This window comes from Nyctereutes procyonoides, unplaced genomic scaffold, assembly GCF_905146905.1.
Source record: "Nyctereutes procyonoides isolate TBG_1078 unplaced genomic scaffold, NYPRO_anot_genome, whole genome shotgun sequence".
In the NCBI taxonomy this organism is placed as follows: domain Eukaryota; kingdom Metazoa; phylum Chordata; class Mammalia; order Carnivora; family Canidae; genus Nyctereutes; species Nyctereutes procyonoides.
This window is the reverse complement of record NW_026575147.1, coordinates 12,402,736-12,422,269: the sequence shown is the minus strand read 5'-3', so window position 1 is coordinate 12,422,269 and position 19,534 is coordinate 12,402,736. Positions and strand designations below refer to the sequence as shown.

The 19,534-nt window shown below is 38.9% G+C and overlaps 1 protein-coding gene across 2 annotated transcripts in view; it reads left to right on the top strand.

Annotated features, from left to right (window-relative positions):
• Positions 1-19,534, top strand: part of DENND2C (DENN domain containing 2C) — an 85,912-nt gene that overhangs the window by 35,367 nt on the left and 31,011 nt on the right. For both annotated transcript variants that reach the window (XM_055312261.1, XM_055312259.1), the window contains exons 2-5: positions 12,141-13,160; positions 13,905-14,041; positions 14,629-14,741; positions 15,434-15,604. In XM_055312261.1, coding sequence (XP_055168236.1) covers positions 12,334-13,160; positions 13,905-14,041; positions 14,629-14,741; positions 15,434-15,604 — 1,248 coding nt within the window. In that variant the 5' untranslated portion in view covers positions 12,141-12,333. The remainder of the gene's footprint in view (positions 1-12,140; positions 13,161-13,904; positions 14,042-14,628; positions 14,742-15,433; positions 15,605-19,534) is intronic.

The window sequence follows — 19,534 nt, the reverse complement described above, 5'->3', positions numbered from 1 at the left end:
GTTCAGTTGTTGCTATTTCATTAATATTTATGTTTTAGTATTTTCTTTCTTCTATTTGCTTTGAGATTAACTTACTTTTTTTTCCTTCTTAAGAAACAGCCTTGGGGATCCCTGGGTGGTGCAGCGGTTTGGCGCCTGCCTTTGGCCCAGGGCGCGATCCTGGAGACCTGGGATCGAATTCCACATCAGGCTCTCCCGGTGCATGGAGCCTGCTTCTCCCTCTGCCTATGTCTCTGCCTCTCTCTCTCTCTATATATATATATGACTATCATAAATAAATAATACAAAAATTAAAAAAAAAGAAACAACCTTAAGTCATTGAGGTTTTTTTTTGTTTCTTTTTTTTTTAGATATTAAGTGATATAATGACATTCAGATTTCACTATAGGATTTAGAAGGATGTAAGATTGAAAAAGATGGTTTGTTTTGTGCAGAATTGGCAGTAGGATAATTTAAACAGTTGTTAACCTAGAGCATTTAATCTGAGGGATAATTTAAAATAATAACTTGGGCACCTGGGTGGCTCAGTGGTTGAGTGTCTGTCTTTGGCACAGGTTGTGATCTTCGGTTCCTGGGATCATGTTCCCCATCAGGCTGCTCATAGGGAGCCTGCTTCTCCCCCTGCCTGTGTCTCTGCCTCTCTCTGTGTCTCTCATAAATAAATAAATGAAATATTTTTATAAAATAAAATAATAACTTGAAATTTAATAGGATAAAATGTGTTTCAATTTAAAACACCAAGATATAGTGTCCTCATTCATTGTTTCCAAACTTTTTTCTTTTATAGCATAAGCATTATTTCCAAATATTTTGGCATTTGCCAGATGTCTTTTGACAATTTATTTTTAGTTATGTTCCATTGTGAGTTAGAGAAAGATTCTCAGAATGACTTCAATCATTTAAAACTCATTAAGTTTTATTTTATGGCCCAACATAAAGTTTACTGGTAAATATTCCATGTATACTTGAATATATATTTCATTTTTTTGAATATATATTTTATTGTTGGATATAGAGTTCTAAAATGTTACTTAGGTCAAGTTAATTACTGGTAGTATTCAATTCTTTTATATATTTCCTGATTTTCTGTCAGTTTGGCTATTACTCATGAAGACTGATGAAATCCTCAGAAAAATTACAAACTTGTCCATTTGTTCTTTTGGTTCTGACATATTTTGCTTCTTACATTTTGAAACTCTGTTTTTAGGTACATGAACATTTAGGATTGTTCAATCTTCTCAATGAATTGACTCCATTTTTGTTTGAAATGTCTTTATCTCTGCTAGTATTTCTTGGCTAGAAGTCTGCTTTGTCTGATATTAATACGATTAATCCAGTGTTCTGATGATAATGTTTACTTTAGTGTTTGAACCTCTTTAACAGATCTGTATCTTTAAATTCAAGGCATAGATTTTAAAGAAGTGCAGAGTTAGATCTTGCATTTTTTTATCAAGTATGATCATCTTTGCCTTTTATTTAGAGTTTAACTTCATTTACATTTAACATAATTATTGGTATGGTCAGATTTAAGCGTACAGCCTTGCTATTCATTTTCTGTTTCTGTTGGTTTTATGGTGGTGGTGGTGGTGGTTCTTGTGGTTCTTCCTCCTCTCCCCCAACCCCACTTTTTTCTACACTGAGTATTTTTAAAAATTCCATTCTTTTAGTGATTGCTTTAGAGTTCACAACATACAGCTTTAATCTTTCCCTTTCAAATAATGTACTACATGGGACTCCTGGCTAGCTCAGTCAGAGGAACATGCAACTCTTGATCTTGGGGTTGTGAGTTCAAGCCCTGTGTTAGGTGTAGAGATTACTTAAAAATCTTAAAAAAAATAATGTAATACTTCATATATAAATTTATGGTACTATATTTCCATTTTTCTTTCCCTCCTTTGTGCTCTTCTTACATCTCATTACCACATTGTTATAAATTCCACAATATATTATTATGTTTAGTTTACAATCATCTTTTTCTTTTAAAGATTTATTTATTCATGAGAGACACAGAGAGACAGAGACACAAGCAGAGGCAGAAGCAGGCTCCATTCAGGGACCCTGACGTGGGACTCAATCCTGGGTCTCCAGGATCACAGCCTGGGCTGAAGGCAGCACTAAACCGCTGAGCCACTGGGCTGCCCCAATCATCTTTTTAAAGAAAATCATAATGAAAAAAGTATGTTTTTTAATTTACCCATATGTACCATTTTTGGTTCTCATCATTTCTTTGTTCATATCTAGATTTCCATCTGGTGTCATTTTTCTTCAATTTGAATAACTTTCTATAACATTTTGTATAGTGTATATAGGGCCAACTTAATGAGCAGACAATCAGTGTATAGGATCCTGCCCTCAGAAGGGCCCTGTGAGGTTTTATGCTCTGTGGTAGCCATCTTGAAATTGTGATAACTTAATCTTTGAATTTGTGAGGGTTTTTTTTAAAGATTTTATTTATTTGAGAGACAGTGCGTGCATATGCACATGAGGTAGGGGGAGGGTCAGAGGGATAAGGTTAAGCAGACACCCCGCTGAGCAGGCAGCCCAGTGCAGAACTCAATGCCAGGACCCCAAGAGCATGACCTGAGGTGAAGGCAGACACTTAAATGAGCCACCCAGGGTCCCTAAAGATTTTATTTTTAAGTAATCTCTACACCCACTGTGGGACTTAAACCCACAACCCTAAGATCAAGAGTTGCATGCTCTACCAACTGAACCAGCCTTGATTTTGTGTTTTGTATGTGAAGTCTGATTGGACAATACAGTGTGTACCAAGATTTGAAGTCTCAATTCACACGGGGCCCTGCCTCCTGCCACCTCCTGAAGTTGGGTTCTCAGCTGCCCTCTCTCTCTTTTTTTTTTTAAGATTTTATTTATTTATTCATGAGAAACAGAGAGAGAGGCAGAGACATGGGCAGAGGGAGAAGCAGGCTCCATGCAGGGAGCTGATGCAGGACTCAATCCCGGGTCTCCAGGATCACACTGGGCTGAAGGCGGCGCTAAACCATTGAGCAACCCCGGCTACCCTCAGCTGCCCTCTCTCTAGCTAGCCCTGTGTGGACCTTCCCTACCTACAGCCTGTGACCACTGTCACTCTGTTCTTAGCAAAAGCCTGGGCTGTCAGGGTTGAAGTTGCGCATGTACACTCATGGTGTCTTGAAACAGGGCATGACAATGGCTACCCCACTCCACATTGTCAGCACCATGGTATATCTGGTGAACAGCCAAGGGGAGGCCTTGGTTTTAGAGAGGTGAGCCTATCACCCACCCGATCCCGATTATCAAGTGTGTTCTTGGGCAGAGGTTTATAGATCCTTGGGGGTTACCTGTCTGGCACAAGTTGGGGAGGTGTGCCTGTCGGATGTCATTTTACCTTTCTGGGTTTCAGTTTTCTCATCTGAAAATTCTTTTTTTTTATTATTTATTTATGATAGTCACAGGGAGAGAGAGAGAGAGAGAGAGAGAGAGAGAGAGAGAGAGAGAGGCAGAGACACAGGCAGAGGGAGAAGCAGGCTCCATGCACTGGGAGCCCGACGTGGGATTCAATCCCGGGTCTCCAGGATCGCGCCCTGGGCCAAAGGCAGGCGCCAAACCGCTGCGCCACCCAGGGATCCCTCATCTGAAAATTCTGATTAATCATTGCTTTCTGTGTACTTCCTTTAACATTCTTTGTAGTGCAGATCTGTGGTCAAGAAATTTTCTCCTTTTATTAATCTAAAATAATTTTATTTCACCTTCAGTTTTAGAAGTTATTTTTGCTGGACATAGAATTCTAGATTGATAGTATTTTCTTTAGTCTAAGGTCGTTATTTTTTGGCTTGTAGTGTGCATAGTTTCTTTTTTTTAAAAGATTTATGTGTTTATGCATTTAAGAGAGAAAGAGAGAGAGAGAGAAAGAGGGAGAGATATCTGGCTGTACTTCCCCAGACCCTGCCTCAGCCGGCGCCTGGCATGTTGTGTGGTGGCTGGCAGGACGGGCATTCCGGCAGCCATTAGGCCCAAGGAAGCCTGGGCATGCCCCACACTGCAGCTAGGCTTCCAGGTTCCTGGGAGAATCTGTGCTCATTCCACAAATATCCCTAGATCTGACAGGTTCTTCTTGGCTGGTTCCAGGCCTGAGCAAACCCTCCCTTGTTCCTTCCAATCTTCTGAATCTGGCTATTTCTCTCTTCCAGCCAGCCTTGAAGCACCCTTCAGGACAAGCCAAAAATAGGAATTGTTTTAGTTTCAGTGATTCTGCATATAAGTTAAATGCTCTGATATTTAAAATGGCATTGCACACATGAATGGGAAAGTCATGCTAATTTAAATTTTTAAACTTAGAACTTTAGTAAATTAAAGAGGAAAAAAACTTCATATCTATCTTTAAAGCACTTTTCCTGCATTTTGAACAAGGGGCCCCACATTTTCAGTTTGCACTGGGACCCACAAATTATGTCACTGGCCCTGTCTGCAGGTCTGCTGCTCACAAATTTTCACAGCTTTTGTCAATTGAAAATATGTTTATTTCAACCCTCATTTTGAAGGATAAGTCTAGAATTCTATATTCACAGACCTGTCCACCTCCCCTGTCAACACTTTATTTTCTGTTGTATCCTGCTTACCCTTTTCTCTATATGTGATATGTAATTTTGTTGTTGTTGTTCTAGCCATTTAAGAATTTTCTCTTTGTCACTGATTCTCAGCAGCTTGATTATGGTTTGACTTGAAAAGGCTTTCTTTGTGTTTATCTTGTTTGAGATATGTTGACTCTCTTAAATCTACAGATTTAGAATTTTCATGAGATTTAGAAAAATTTCAGCTATTATTTTTTTAAAGATTTTTATTTATTTATTCATGAGAGACAGAGAGAGAGAGAGAGGCAGAGACATAGGCAGAGGGAGAAGCAGACTCCATGCAGGGAGCCCGATGTGGGACTCGATCCCGGGTCTCCAGGATCACGCCCTGGGCTGAAAGTGGTGCTAAACTGCTGAGCCACCCGGGCTGCCCAGCTATTATTTTTTGAAATATTGTTCTGTCTTCCTTCTCCCTTCATGTGTGGGATTCCAAATGTATGTAAGGTAACCTGCTTGATACTGTTTTAGGAAGAATCTGGTTTGGGGTTTTATTTTAGCATTAGCTTTTCTTCTCTCTGTGCTTCACTTTTGTTTTTAACAATTTCTATTGGTCCTTATTTTACTTCATTGATCATCCTTCTTCAGTATCTAAAATCTGCTATTCAAGGCACCTGGGTGGCTCAGTGGTTGAGCGTCTGCCTTTGGCTCAGGGCGTGATCCCGGGGTCCTGGGATCGAGTCCCACATCAGGCTTCCCTCAAGGAATCTGTTTCTCCCTCTGCCTGTGTCTCTGCCTCTCTCTGTGTGTCTCTCATGAATAAATAAATAAAATCTGGGATGCCTGGGTGGCTCAGCGGTTAAGCTTCTGCCTTCGGCTCAGCGTGATCCTGGGGTTCCAGGATCGAGTCCCACATCGGGCTCCCTGCATGGAGCTTTGCTTCTCCCTCTGCCTGTGTTTGCCTTTCTCTTTCTGTGTCTCTCATGAATAAATAAATAAAATCTTTCAAAAGAAAAATAAATAAATAAAATCTTTAAAAATAAAATAAAATCTGGGGAACCCTGGGTGGCGCAGCGGTTTGGCGCCTGCCTTTGGCCCAGGGCGCGATCCTGGAGACCCAGGATCGAATCCCACATCGGGCTCCCGGTGCATGGAGCCTGCTTCTCCCTCTGCCTGTGTCTCTGCCTCTCTCTCTCTCTCTCTCTGTGTGACTATCATAAATAAATAAAAATTTAAAAAATAAAATAAAATAAAATAAAATAAAATAAAATAAAATAAAATAAAATAAAATCTGCTGTTCAGCCCATCCAGTGAATTTTTCATTTCAGATAGGGCATTTTTTTAAGTTCCAGAGGCTCTGTTTTTCCTTTTTTCTTATATCTTAATTTCACTACTGATTATGTTCATGTTTTCCTTTAAGTTGATGAATGTATTTAAAGTATCTGACCTGAGATTTTTGTCTGCCAACTCTATCGTGTCTGTCATTTTTGGTTCTGTTTCTCTTGACTGATTTTTCTCACTTTTAGGCTTCTTTACATGTTTTGTAATTTTGAATGGATGCTGCACATTGTGAATGTTACATTGCTGAGTGTCTAGATTTAGTTTTTTGTAAAAACTACTGAGTTTTATTTTGGTGGGTACTTTAGTTCCTTATGAATCAGCTTGATTGTTTTAAGACTTTTAAAAATTTTGTATTTATTTGAAAGAGAGTGTGAGCAAACAAGCATGAGCAGGCAGGAGAGGGGCAGAGGGAGAGGGAGAAGCAGACTCTCTGCTGAGCAGATAGCCCAATGCAGAGTTCGATTCCAAGAGTCTGAGATCATGACCTGAGCTGAAGGCAGACGCTTAACTGACTGAGCCACCCAGGCGCCTGCTTTTAAGGCATTTTTTAAAGGCTTTGTTAGGGTAGTTCTAAAGTAGTTTTCGTTCTAGAGCTAGTTTAGTCCTACTAACAAGCCATGACCTCCTAAAGTCTCTACTGAATTGCCTAGATATTCAACAAGTCTGCTCCTCTGTGTAGATCATTGGAAGTTAAATATTTCCTAAGCATTTGTCAACTCTGGATATTAGTCATCTTATAGGTCCCTGGAAATTGTTTTTTTATATATTTTTTAAGATTTTATTTATTTATTCATGAGAGACACAGAGAGAGAGAGGAAGAGACACAGGCAGAGGGAAAAGTAGGCCCCATGCAAGGAGCCTGATGTGGGACCCCATGCCAGGACTCTGGGACAATGCCCTGGGCTGAAGGCAGGCGTCAAACCGCTGAGCCACCCAGGGATCCCCCTGGAAGTTGTTCTTTTCCCAGTAGTTTGTTTCTACCCTTGTGAAGTGTTACCCTGTGCAGTATTAAAAACTTAGTATTCAAACAAGACTCAAGGGGATCCTATGTAGATTTCTAGAGCTTTTTCCCTGTTGCTCCCTCCTTTATGATATGCTGCCCTGAAAATTCCATCTTTCCTAACCTCTTCAAACTCCGATCTCTTTATCTGTAATTCAGCAAAGTTATCTTGTTTTGGGCTGTTTTCTGGAAAGAGCCTCCAGCGTGAAAACTGAGCCAGTGTAGTGCCAGCCTCATTTGTTTTCCTTTATTCAGAGATCACAGTCCTGTATTACCTCTTATCCAATATCTGAAAGCATTTGTTTTATTTACTATATAAGTACAGTTTTATAGTTATATTGGGAAGACAAGTCTAGTTCAATGACTCTATTGTAGCCAGTAGTGAGTCTTCCTCATCCCTTTCATCAATATTCTAATTGAGGTATAAAATTCACATTAAAAATATTAATCATTTAATAGCATATCCTTGGGACGCTGGGGTGACTCAGTCAGTTGAGTGTCCAACTTGGTTTCAGCTCAGGTCTTGATCTCATGGGTTGTAAGTTGAGCCCACACCCTCCCACCCCCTGTCTGGGCTCCACACTCAGTAAGGAGTCTGCTTGAAGATTCTCTCCGCCCCCATTTCTCACGCATGCCCCCCCAAATAAATATATCTTTAAAAGCATATCCTTTCATCAGTTTTTAAATCAACTTTTAGAATATTACACATTCTTCCTGTTTTGTCAGATATTTAATGTTTGATCAAATAAAATGTTTTTTTCAAATAAAATATTTAAAGGATTTGGAGTGAGAAGCTTTCCATGTAAGGCTTGAGTTAGTGAAATAGAGCATCAGCATTCTCTTTTCCAAAGAGAATTTCACCTACCCAGATGGACTCAAACTGATTTCTTTGCATATGCTAAAAAACACAGAATCCTATATATAACTTATATGATGCATTATATTTTAAGCTGATAAAACTCCCATTGATGTGTTTCTTGGATGAAAGTAAATACTCAGAAAATAAAAACCAGGAGACAGGGCAGCCCAGGTGGCTCAGTGGTTTACCGCCACCTTTAGCCCAGGGCGTGATCCTGGAGACTCAGAATCAAGTCCTGCGTTGGGCTCCCTGCATAGAGCCTGCTTCTTCCTCGGCCTGTGTCTATGTGTGTTTGTGTGTCTCTCTCTGTCATGCTCTCTCTGTGTCGCTCATAAATAAAGAAAGAAAAAAAAGTATTAAAAACCAGGATACATGATGAAGGATCACCTCTTTGGGAACAAAGAATAGAAAAAAAAATGTGGTTAGTGCTCTTTATTCCAGTCATGCTGTTTTATTATATTTTTAAAAGCATGCTTGATTTTTCAGATTTGTTCATCTTTTGTTCACTCAAGGACCTGAATGACTGTTGCTGTTGTTTCGTCTGTTGAGATGTCCAGTGTGGTTATTGAGTGCTCTCCTTCCCCTTTAAATTGTGAGTCCTGCCTGCCTTAGTCATCTTTAATGGGTAGGGAAGTCTGACTCATTTCGTGGTATTAAGTTAGAGAAAAAAATTCTAAAAATTATTGAAGTTGTCATATTTTCTCAGTCTGTGTTTTTGTTTGAACTGTTGCAGCAAACTTGAAGCAGTCTCTAGGAACAAATGTATGAGTTGGCTTTAGGAGTTTTCAAAAGATGCAGCTGTGGAGAGATCTAGGACTTGAAAACTCGGCCAGAACTTAGGGCTTAGAATGTTCATGATCAACTTAGAACTTAGTAGTGGAGGTCAACCCAAGAAACTGGGGAGGTGGGAAGTGGGATATAAAGTATCTCACAGACCAGGAGAGCCCTGTGGAGGTGGTGTTGGGGAGCAAGGTACCTCCCCAGTCGGACATGAGATACCTATAAGAAAACAATGGATGCAAATCTTGGTTTGGTGAGTGATTCTGATTTTTTAGATGGAACAGAATCATGGTTTGTATATAAGAATAAGCAAGCCACATTATGAAGAGTTTAATCTGTCAAAAATTGGAATTGTGCAATCAGATAAAAGTTAAATTCTCTGTACTACCTATGTAGGTAATCTATCTAGTTAGATGCATTAAAACTTTCCTGTTTCTGAAATCCTTTGTCCATGTTTTGAAAGCTACAGTATATTAATACATACATTTAGGAGCAAGTAGCATTTCTGTTTATAATGCCTGCTTATGTTAGGAGTGTCTTATGTTGCTATGCTACTCCTTTGCCCCTGAAACACCATCACTACACATCATTCATCCTTGTGTGTGAAGTCCATAAATTTAGCATTTGTGGCTAGTGATTTTCAAGTTAAAATTTTTTTTTAAAATATTTTATTTATTTATTCATGAGAGACACACACAGAGAGGCAGACACGCAGGCAGAGGGAGAAGCAGGCTCCATGCAAGGAACCAGACGTGGAACTCGATCCCGGGTCTCCAGGATCACGCCCTGGGCTGCATGCAGGAGGCGCTGAACCACTAGGCTACCGGGGCTGCCCTCAAGTTAAACATTTCTTTAGCCCTAGCAAATTTTATCTTTTTTCCCAGTTCAACACATTCATACCTTACATTCACATATTAATTTTTCCTTTTAACAAAGGAAAAGTAAAGAAAGCATTAACGACGGCTAGAAACCTCTACTAGGCTCCTAGGAGAGAGAAAAATACAGTTGACTCTTGAATGGCACAGGTTTGAATTGTTTGGGTTCACTTATAGGTGGATATTTTGCGATAAGTACAGTACAGCACTAAATATATTTTCTCATCTTTAGGATATTTCTTAATATTTTCTTTTCTCTAGTTTGATGTGAGAATACAGTATATTTTTAAGAAACACAGCATATAATACATAAAACATACAAAATATGTGTTAATCAGCTGTTAATGTTATTGCTGAGGCTTCCTACCATCTGTAGGCTGTTGGTAATTAAATTTTGAAGGAGTCAAAAGTTATACGCAGATTTTCAACTGCGGGAGGAGGTCAGCACCACTCACCCTGGCCTTGTTCAAGGGTCAACTGTACTCCCATGTAGTCTGTAGTGAGGAAAATGTGAGTCTCAAGGACACCCTAAAATCCTTAGGAATCCTCTATAAACATCAGAAGCAACAAAATGATTTAAAGTTTTAATAATGAGCAGTAGCTGATTGTACCTTCAAACTGTATGCATTAATCTTTTTTTTAATTTTTATTTATTTATGATAGTCACAGAGAGAGAGAGAGGCAGAGACACAGGCAGAGGGAGAAGCAGGCTCCATGCACGGGGAGCCCGACGTGGGATTCGATCCCGGGTCTCCAGGATCGCGCCCTGGGCCAAAGGCAGGTGCTAAACCGCTGCGCCACCCAGGGATCCCTGTATGCATTAATCTTTTATCGAAGGCACTGGGTGGCCCAATGGTTGAGTATCTGCATTTGGCTCAGGTCATGATCCCGGGGTCCTGGTATCAAGTCCCACATTGGGCTCCCCACAGGAAGCCTGCTTCTCCTCTGCCTGTGTCTCTGCATATTCTCATGAATAAATAGATGATAGATAGATAGATAGATAGATAGATAGATAGATAGATAGATAGATAATCCACAAAAAATCTTTTATTGAGAGTTCTGGGCCTGGGTGCCAGATAGTGCGGGTAGGTCATGCGGAGCAGGGGCTGGGAGCTGTGGTGACGGTGGCAGCAGCCAAAAAACAAAAACAAAAACCAGGGTTCTGCAACAACAGTTTTGGTATTTCAGGGCTTTGGGGTTTTTTTCCACCCACATTAGTTTAATTTCTTTTGATTATTTAGAATGGTTTTTTGTTTTTATTATGTTTTTTTTTTTTTTGCCTTAGATCCTCATCAAAGTTTATTTGCCAGCAAAGCTGGTTTTCCTACCGACTTGTAGGAATGGTTTAAAAGAAAGTTGGTATAACTCTGGGAAACGAACTAGGTAGGGGTGGTGGAAGGGGAGGAGGGCGGGGGGTGGGGGTGAATGGGTGATGGGCACTGAGGGGGGCACTTGACGGGATGAGCACTGGGTGTTATTCTGTATGTTGGTAAATTGAACACCAATAAAAAATAAATTTATTATAAAAAAAAGAAAGAAAGTAGGTAGGTAGAAGTCCTGGTTAGCAGTTGCCCTGCCTAGAATAAATTTTGAGTGTGAACTGTGTAGCAGTTTTGGTCAGCTGCTCTGACAGAACCAGGCCAAGATATTTTCCTGCCTGTTAATCAGGGTACCACAGACAAAGCTCAAGGAAGGATGACCCCTGCCTCAGGAAGTTTTGAATCAGTTGCTATTTATAACAAGTATACAGTAGAATGTGAGATCAGGTCTTTACTCAGCTAACAAGAATAGTTCTATGCCAAGTTTTACATTTGAGGAAACATTTATGAGCCTAAATGAGTGAAGCCTGTATGGGAAGGGAAGGAATGTGACAGTGGCTGTAAGTATTTTTGCTGATTTGGGTCCAAGGTGTGGTGGCAGAGATGTGCAAAATTCAGTGATGATATTTTATTTATTTTTATTTTTATTTTTCTAAGATTTTATTTATTCATGAGAGACACAGAGAGAGAGGCAGAGACACAGGCAGAGGGAGAAGCAGCTTCCCCCGCGAGAAGCCCAGTGTGGGACTTGATCCCGGGACCCCAGGATCACACCCTGAGTCAAAGGCAGATGCTCAACCACTGAGCCACCCAGGTGCCCCAATGACAATATTTTAAAGTAACTGTTAAATAATGACACATTGGATTGTCATTAGCACTGCGCCTATGGAATCCTGTGCTGCTAATAGTAAAGTTGAAATAAGGGTGTGTTAAAATGAAAGCTAATATTTGTCTCCCAAGATAGGGTAGAAGGAAGATATTAGGTATGGATGTGTTTCTGGACTAACGGGCTCTTGCTCTGGATGCATATATGTACTTTTTAGTTACTTGAGATGATACTTTTTGCTGGTCTTTGTTTCACTGAGAAGATTTCATAAAGAATTGATGTTGTAATATTGTATACTACTCTGTGTAATCTCTTATAAAACCTCATTCTCCGTAACTTTAGGAAATTACAAATGGCAGAACATTGACGCTGACAATCTGAAAAATATCACAAGTAATATTATCTCTGTGTTACATCACCATCTTAGGAATGCCTCTGTGGAGCTGAATTACTTAATGGGTGACAGATACATTTTTACCTAGGCGATGTAAATGGATTATTTCGGGATAGATAGGCAGTGTTTTTTAGTGGACTTTAAATTGGGAGATTATAAAACTGTGGATTAACACAGGATTGTCCCTTTTTAATAGGAATATTCAAGATAAAATCACAGCCATTTTCAGCAAGGGCCCATGATCAAGATTTTTCTTTTTAAAAAGAGATTTCCAAGTTAAAGATGAAAGGTAAATACTGGAATTGTTTGGATTCTAACTGACAGGATAAAAAGAATACAGTATTTCACAGTTCCTTGTAATGGAGCCTCAGTGAAATTCATGCTTTGTCATGCACCCAACTGGGAACATGGATGCTGGTTTTTCTCGTTCTGCTGTTCAGACACTGTCAAGAAGCCACTGCAAAAACATCAAACAAAAAATTTCTCAGTGGGAAGGAAGAACTAACGGTATATCTCATGCAGAGAAGTGGCAGCCAAAGGACTTTGGAGTGAGATACAATAACTGTCATCAAGAGATTCTTCTTAAGAAAACTGTTGCTGAAGTAAAGAGCATAAAGTTGGATGTAACCAACTCTCATAATGTTGGCCTGCATACTAATAAAGATGCTACAAGGCACGATCAAGCTGAGGATGAAAGCGAGAAACATGGCAATGATGATGATGCTCACCCCTTTAGAAAGGAATTGGAATCCAGTTGGGTATGTTCTCGGGTCAAACAGATTGAAAACGGGAAAGAAGTTGCTTTGGATCCAGAAACTTCCTTACCTCCTGGAAATTTCTATACCTCACAGATACTGTGGAAGAAAATAGAAGCACTCCCCCCAGATAAAGTCTTCACTTTGTCTTTAGAACATTGTGATTCTTCAGAAAAAGAACTGGATTTCAGAGTTTTGGATGGCTCATATGGAATAACCAAGAGCTTAGAAAATGTTTACTCTGAACCCGAGGGACAAGAATGTGGACCTTCTATAAATCCTCTGCCCAAACCTCGTAGGACATTCAGATATTTGTCTGAATCTGGTGATATGCCATGTAAAGAAAGAAACTGTGACAGAAAATACTGTGAAAATAATTCTTGTGCAGAGTCTTCTTTGGCCTCTTCTCAGGAACCTGAACCAAAGAAATATGGCAGAAAAATCAGAGGGAGATCTAAAAGGTATGTTTTTATTTGCTTAGTAATGATTTCTATGTATTGTCCTTCCAGAACTACTGAGCTGCTTTTTTCTTTTCAAAGCCATTTTCATTTCCCTGTCTGGGTTACAGGCCTAGTTTGATTTTACAGATGTTGATGAACCCAAGAGAGAAGTACCTACAAAAGGAGATAATTTCTAAGACAATCTGCTGACATCAGAACATCAGAAAAACTTGCGTTTTTTAATCTGTAAGAATGTGTAGGGAAGTACATACATTCTTCTGCTTCATTTAGGGCATGCTGGTCTTGGCTTCACTTTTCATTAGAGAGGGAATTTAATAAAGGTACGTAATAAAGAACATGAATATCATTGGCCCAAAGAAGTCTCCAATTTTCTCCTGGTGTGTATAAGGTACCAGCCTAGTCTGTTATTATTAGCTATCTGATAAAAGAAAAAAACTCTGTAATTTTGCATACAAGTCCTTTACTTTAAAAAAAAAGTTTTATTTGTTTATTTGACAGAGAGAGCACAAACAGGGGGGTGGTGGGGAGGGGCAGAAGCAGGCTTCCAGCTGAACAGGAAGCCTGATGAAGGACTCGATCACAGGACCCTGAGATCATGACCTGAACCAAAGGCAGATACTTAACTGACTGAGCCACCCAGGCGCCCCACAAGTCCTTTACTTAATGATTTCTCTTTATCATACCAATTTAAAGAAGACTAGAGTTTTAAAACATATAACTTTAAAACATATCTCCTTTCTTAAGGAAATCCTTTGAGTTTGAGGATATTCAGCACTTTCGAAATCGGAACTCACAGAAGATTCATGAAGAACTTGGAAGAAATTCTGGCTCAGCACTTTATTACACACAGTCGGAGGACAATATCTATGAGGACATCATATGTACGTGTCTGCAAACTTTGCAATTAAATTTAATGAGTATATAGTTGATGGGGCCCTTCGCTACAGGATGGTATTTTCTTTTATAATCAAGCATCTTTTGCTGTGGATATTTCTTTTAAACAGGGAAACTTTTGTCATATAAATTATTTTATTCTTGAATGTTTTTTTTTTTTTACATTTATTTGTGATAGTCACACAGAGAGAGAGAGAGAGAGAGGCAGAGACACAGGCAGAGGGAGAAGCAGGCTCCATGCACCGGGAGCCCGATGTGGGATTCGATTCAGGGTCTCTCGGATCGCGCCCTGGGCCAAAGGCAGGCGCCAAACCGCTGCGCCACCCAGGGATCCCTTGAATGGTTTTTATAGCTAGTTTAGTGGACTGCTGAGTTCAGAAGTAGATGTTTATAGTATAGTATTTTGAGAATTTTCTTAGCTTGGTTGGACACCTGAGTGGTTTACAAGCTTAAAGTGTCAGTATTATAGAATAGGAAGCTGAACATAGTTCTTTATTTCTTTTCCTAGCTGTAGTCACTTTGTTTCCATTTAACTACATTTCTCTAAACTTTTGTTTTCCCATTATTTTTGAAGATCCCACCAAAGAAAATCCATATGAAGATATTCCAGTGCAGCCTTTGCCCATGTGGAGATCCCCTTCGGCATGGAAGCTACCACCCCCTAAAAGTGCTTTCAGAGCACCAAAGGTATAACCAAAGAATTAATATAAGAAAACATGATCTATAATTAACAAGAATTTTGTTTATGATCTCCAGAAGAAGGCTAATATAGTTTATTTAACTAGGACCTAGATTAAGAGGCACTGAAATACGGGTTTTGTTGGTAGTGGTGGTTTTTGTGTTCTTTGGTGGTGGGGGGGTTAGTTTGGGCAGCACAACAGTTTTTTGTTTCTTTGGTTTGGGGTTTTTTGTTTGTTCATTTACTAACACTTCAACAAAAAAATGAGAATATGAACACCTTTAGACAAGCCATGAGCTTTTCATGTCACTGTAGTTAGCACAGCTGCCTATTGGTCCCATTACAGTCTGTGGCCTAAATTACCTGCCCTGCCCCTGAAAGCATTTGTCACCCCTGCAAGCAAAGGCTGCCTTGAATTAAGGAGGATTCCGAGCTGTTGTTTTCTGGAAATGTGATGATGAAGTACGATGAATGTAGTAGACCCTTCGATTAGAAACCTTAGAAACGACTTTACAAATAGTAAAAAGGAAATTCTGGTGTCCTTGAATGAGGTGACTTTAAAGACAATATAAATTGTCAAGACAAGATATGCAAGCATAAACTTAAAGACAAGATAAATCTTTTTCTAAGACAACTTGATCTTGAGAACATCTGCATTACCTAGACATCTGCATTACCAATTCATCTCCTCCTATTGTAGCTTCCTCCCAAACCTCAGTTCCTCCACCGGAAGACTATGGAACTGAAAACCTCCCAAGCTTATTTACGGTCAAAGCTTACAAAGGATACCACTTTGCCTGTCACTTTAACTGAATGGAAGCTTTTCCGAGCTGGAGAAGTTGCAAACAGGAAAAAGAAAAATCTTCCAAGGGTAAGGACTCTAGTACTTTCATTCTTTGACTCTTACTTCATTTCCATAAATGAGAATAAATAAACTTTAGACTGAAATGAATAATAGGTTAGAACTGATCTACTGGAATGAGAAGATTTGGAAGGCCGCCTTAAGTTTTAGGTTTTTTGCTCATACACGAAAAATGCTGAGTGGCTTTTGCCAGGGCTTCTTTATGGATTTGAAAAATTGATTTTAGATGGAAGGTTTCACTTTGGTTATCTTAGTTTTCATTAAAATCAGCTGCCTGTTTGAAGGAAGCACTAGACTCTCATGTAAGAGGACATTCTATTAAACTGGCTTTTGTGTTATTTTCACTCATTTATTTAAATGCCAAAGTAAACAAGTTTTGTGCCTGAGTTTACAGATTTTCAGTAATAACAAAGTATATGCCTTTAATTTGGGGCAAAAATTTCCATTTGGCAGAAAAAATAAATTTGACTCTTACTTGGAAATAGAAATTATCAGCAATTACATTAAATAAATGATTTCTCTCTCAAGGGAGAAAAGGCAGGAAATCTAAATCATCTCCACCAGAACTATTAGAACCAAAATGAAGAAATTGAGATTATTTGTAGACAGATATATTTTTTTAAGGAGAGACACTTAACTTGCATGAAAATATTTTAAAATTCTTTGTTACTTCATTCTTCTATGATTTAGAATGTTTTCAGAAATGAAAAAATAATTTAAATAGTATTTTTTCTGCATAAATGAAAAAAAAATCAAATCATTTAAGTAGTATTCCTTCCCTTAATCCCATCTGAATTAGTTAATGTATTCATTTGGCACACTATTTTTGTGCCTGATTTTAACATTAAACGAAAGTCCCAGCTGTTTTTTGGTTTAGTAACTGCTAATTGGTTCCTTGGGAAATATTCTGTTCCACAATACTTTAATTCTTCTGATCTGTTTCCTGCCCCTCCCTCATTAATATGTGAAGAGTTAAAGACACATGGTTTTAAAAAAGCACTAAACACATCTCTCAGTGAAAAAATAAAAACAAAACACACAACTCTTTAGCTGTTTACTGTCCTGCGTATGGTGAGGAATATGTAAGAATCAGATATTTAGAGAATTGCTAGGCATTCTACAGTAGTTCTCTCCTCTGGTAGATCATGCTGACACAACAAAGCAGCCTCCTTACATGACCCAGAGATGACAGATCATGTGTTCACAGGGGTTGAGAGTACAAACACATAAGGGATTGCATTTAAGACGTTCTTGGAATGACATTAACCAATATTTGGGAATAATGAATTGTAGATTTTAATGAGACCCAAGGAAATTTGCTGTGCTTTTAATTTCTGCTTCTGTGTTTTAGGTACTGTGGATCCCCCAAGTACTCAAAGCTTGTTCTCTTTCTAACCATAGGTGATATGATCCAACTTTTCTTCTTCTAGTATTGCTTCAAAGGTCTTTTGAGAAGTGAGTGGGAAAATCTGGTGATGAACTCTTGATGATCAAGCAGGAATAAACTGTTAGCGACCCTCTTTGGATTAAATCCTATTAGGATGTCCTATTTACAGTACAGATTTTGACTGTTGAGTATCTTCAGCAACACCATTCCATGAGGAAAGCAGTTTTCTTTTACTTCCCCTTTGATGACTAGAACTATCCCTGGAAGGAAAACTAGTTTCATAGTTTGAAGATCACTGATGTAGTCCATATGCCTCTCCCCACCCTTCTTTTCTTTCCCTACTGTGAGAGCCTGTGTGGGATTGTTTGCAAGAGTAGATTTCCTAATGTCTCACATTGTTCGTTGCAACTGTGTATAGCAATATGGTTTCTATAATTTCTTAGGAAGAATATTCTACAGTATTTCCTTCTGTATCCTACAGTATTTACCAGATGGTAAATGTAAGCTTCTCTTCCTAACTCATAACCAAAATTTCAATTTTATTACTTTATCTTCTATTTCTGCAACAGATAATTCCCTTTCCTTTAAAATATTTGAGTCTCTTTTTGAGTATAATTTTCAAATTCTCATTAATAATTACACAATTTTTAAGGGCACCCAGGTGGTGCTAAGTTAAGCATACAATTCTTGGTTTCAGCTCCAGTCATGCTCTCAGGGTCATCAGACCGAGCCCCATGTCAGGCTCTGCACTCAGCGTCATGTCTACTTAAGATTCTCTCTCCCTCTCCCTCTGCCCCTACCACCGCTTGAGCTCACACTCTCTTTCTCTAAAATAAATAAATAAATCTTAAAGGCAAAATAATAATTACACTATTTTTGGTCATTAGGTCTCAAAATACATGTTTACTCTCTATGTCTTTCCTATAGCCCCTAACAATACCTTTTTATTTTGAATTCTCTTGTTTTTTTCATAATGGTAATACTTAAGAATATTGGTAATTTTTCACTTGAATGGAAGCTACCAAATCTTTAAAAGAATAAACTCATCCAAAAATGTGGGAATAATCTGCATATTGGAAGCACATGTTGCTCACATGTTATTTTTTCTTGGTCTGGACTGATTCGCTGCCTATGGATTGCCAGGATTGCTAGAGAAACAAGGACAAAAAAGAAAAGAGGAACATTTTTCTCAAGCAACTGTTCTTATGTTCCTAACAGTTGTATTCTGGTATTAAATATGTTAAATCAGGATTAATGATTAATGCAAAGCTTGGAATTTTAAGAAAAGCGATAAATATGTGTGAAAAACTAATGAATTCCTCCTTTTATTTATTTTTGAAGTTTATTTATTTAAGCAGTCTCTACACCCACTGTGGGGCTCAAACTCACAACCGCAAGATCAAGAGCTGCATGTTCCGGCGACTGAGCTGACCAGATGCCCCAAATTCGTCCTTTTAAAAATGGCTGTTCATCAGCTTGATTTTTTTCCTCTTTTTTTTTTAAGATTTTATTTATTTATTCATGAGAGACACAGAGAGAGAGAGGCAGGCAGAGACAGAGCAGAGGGAGAAGCATGCTCCATTCAGGGAGCCTGATGTGGGACTCGATCCCAGGCCTGAGGGATCAACCCTGAGCCAAAGGCAGATGCTCAACCACTAAGCCACCCAGGCGTCCCTATTTTTTCCTCTTTTTAAAAGACTTTTTGAGTTTTGTTGACACATCTTTCCTCTTTTTTAACCCTACTCTGTGTGTATGTGTGTGTGTCTGTCTGTCTGTCTCTTTCATGCACACCTCCCAGCAGCGAAGAAAAACATTCTGAGTCACGCTTATTAAGTGAAGCCTAGTTTTTTTGTTTTTGTTTTTGTTCTTTAAGATTTTAATTATTTATCTGAGAGAGAGGGAGAGAGTGCATACATGCACAAGCCAGGGAAGAGGCAGAGGATGAGGGAGAAGCAGGCTCCCCTTGGAGCAGGGAGCCCGATGCAGGACTTGATCCCAGGACCCTGAGATCATGACCCTAGCTGAAGGCAGATGCTGAACTGACTGTGCCACCCAGGCGCCCTGAAGCCTGGTTTTTATACTAAAGCGTATTTGAGAGGCTCCTATTTTTATGACATTTCTAAAATAAATTACGATATTAGTGCTCCTGACAGCAAAGAGTTTTTTGCTTCGACAAAAACTTTGTCAGCATGATTATCTTCTTTTTGCAGAGAATTCCTGGGAACAGAAATAACTGAGCCTTATCCTGCCTTCCAAGTGGAATGAGTATTCCTCTTCCTACTCTGGGCAACAGGAAAGGTTTGGTCAACAAATAGAGCGCAGTAGGCAGATTTCTTGCATGTTGTGACGTAGAGTGACAAGGAATCTAAGAGCCTGTGCTTGGTTCTTCTGGAAAGGAGATACCCTTTTCTCCTCTTCTTACTCATGATGTATGGACTTTGTATTGAAACAACATTTTATCTTAATATAAAATTTCATTTTAGATTCAAAATGAAAAAATGTAAAGGCTTTTATTTATCAAGTGGATCTTTCTCAAATGAGAATCACTAATA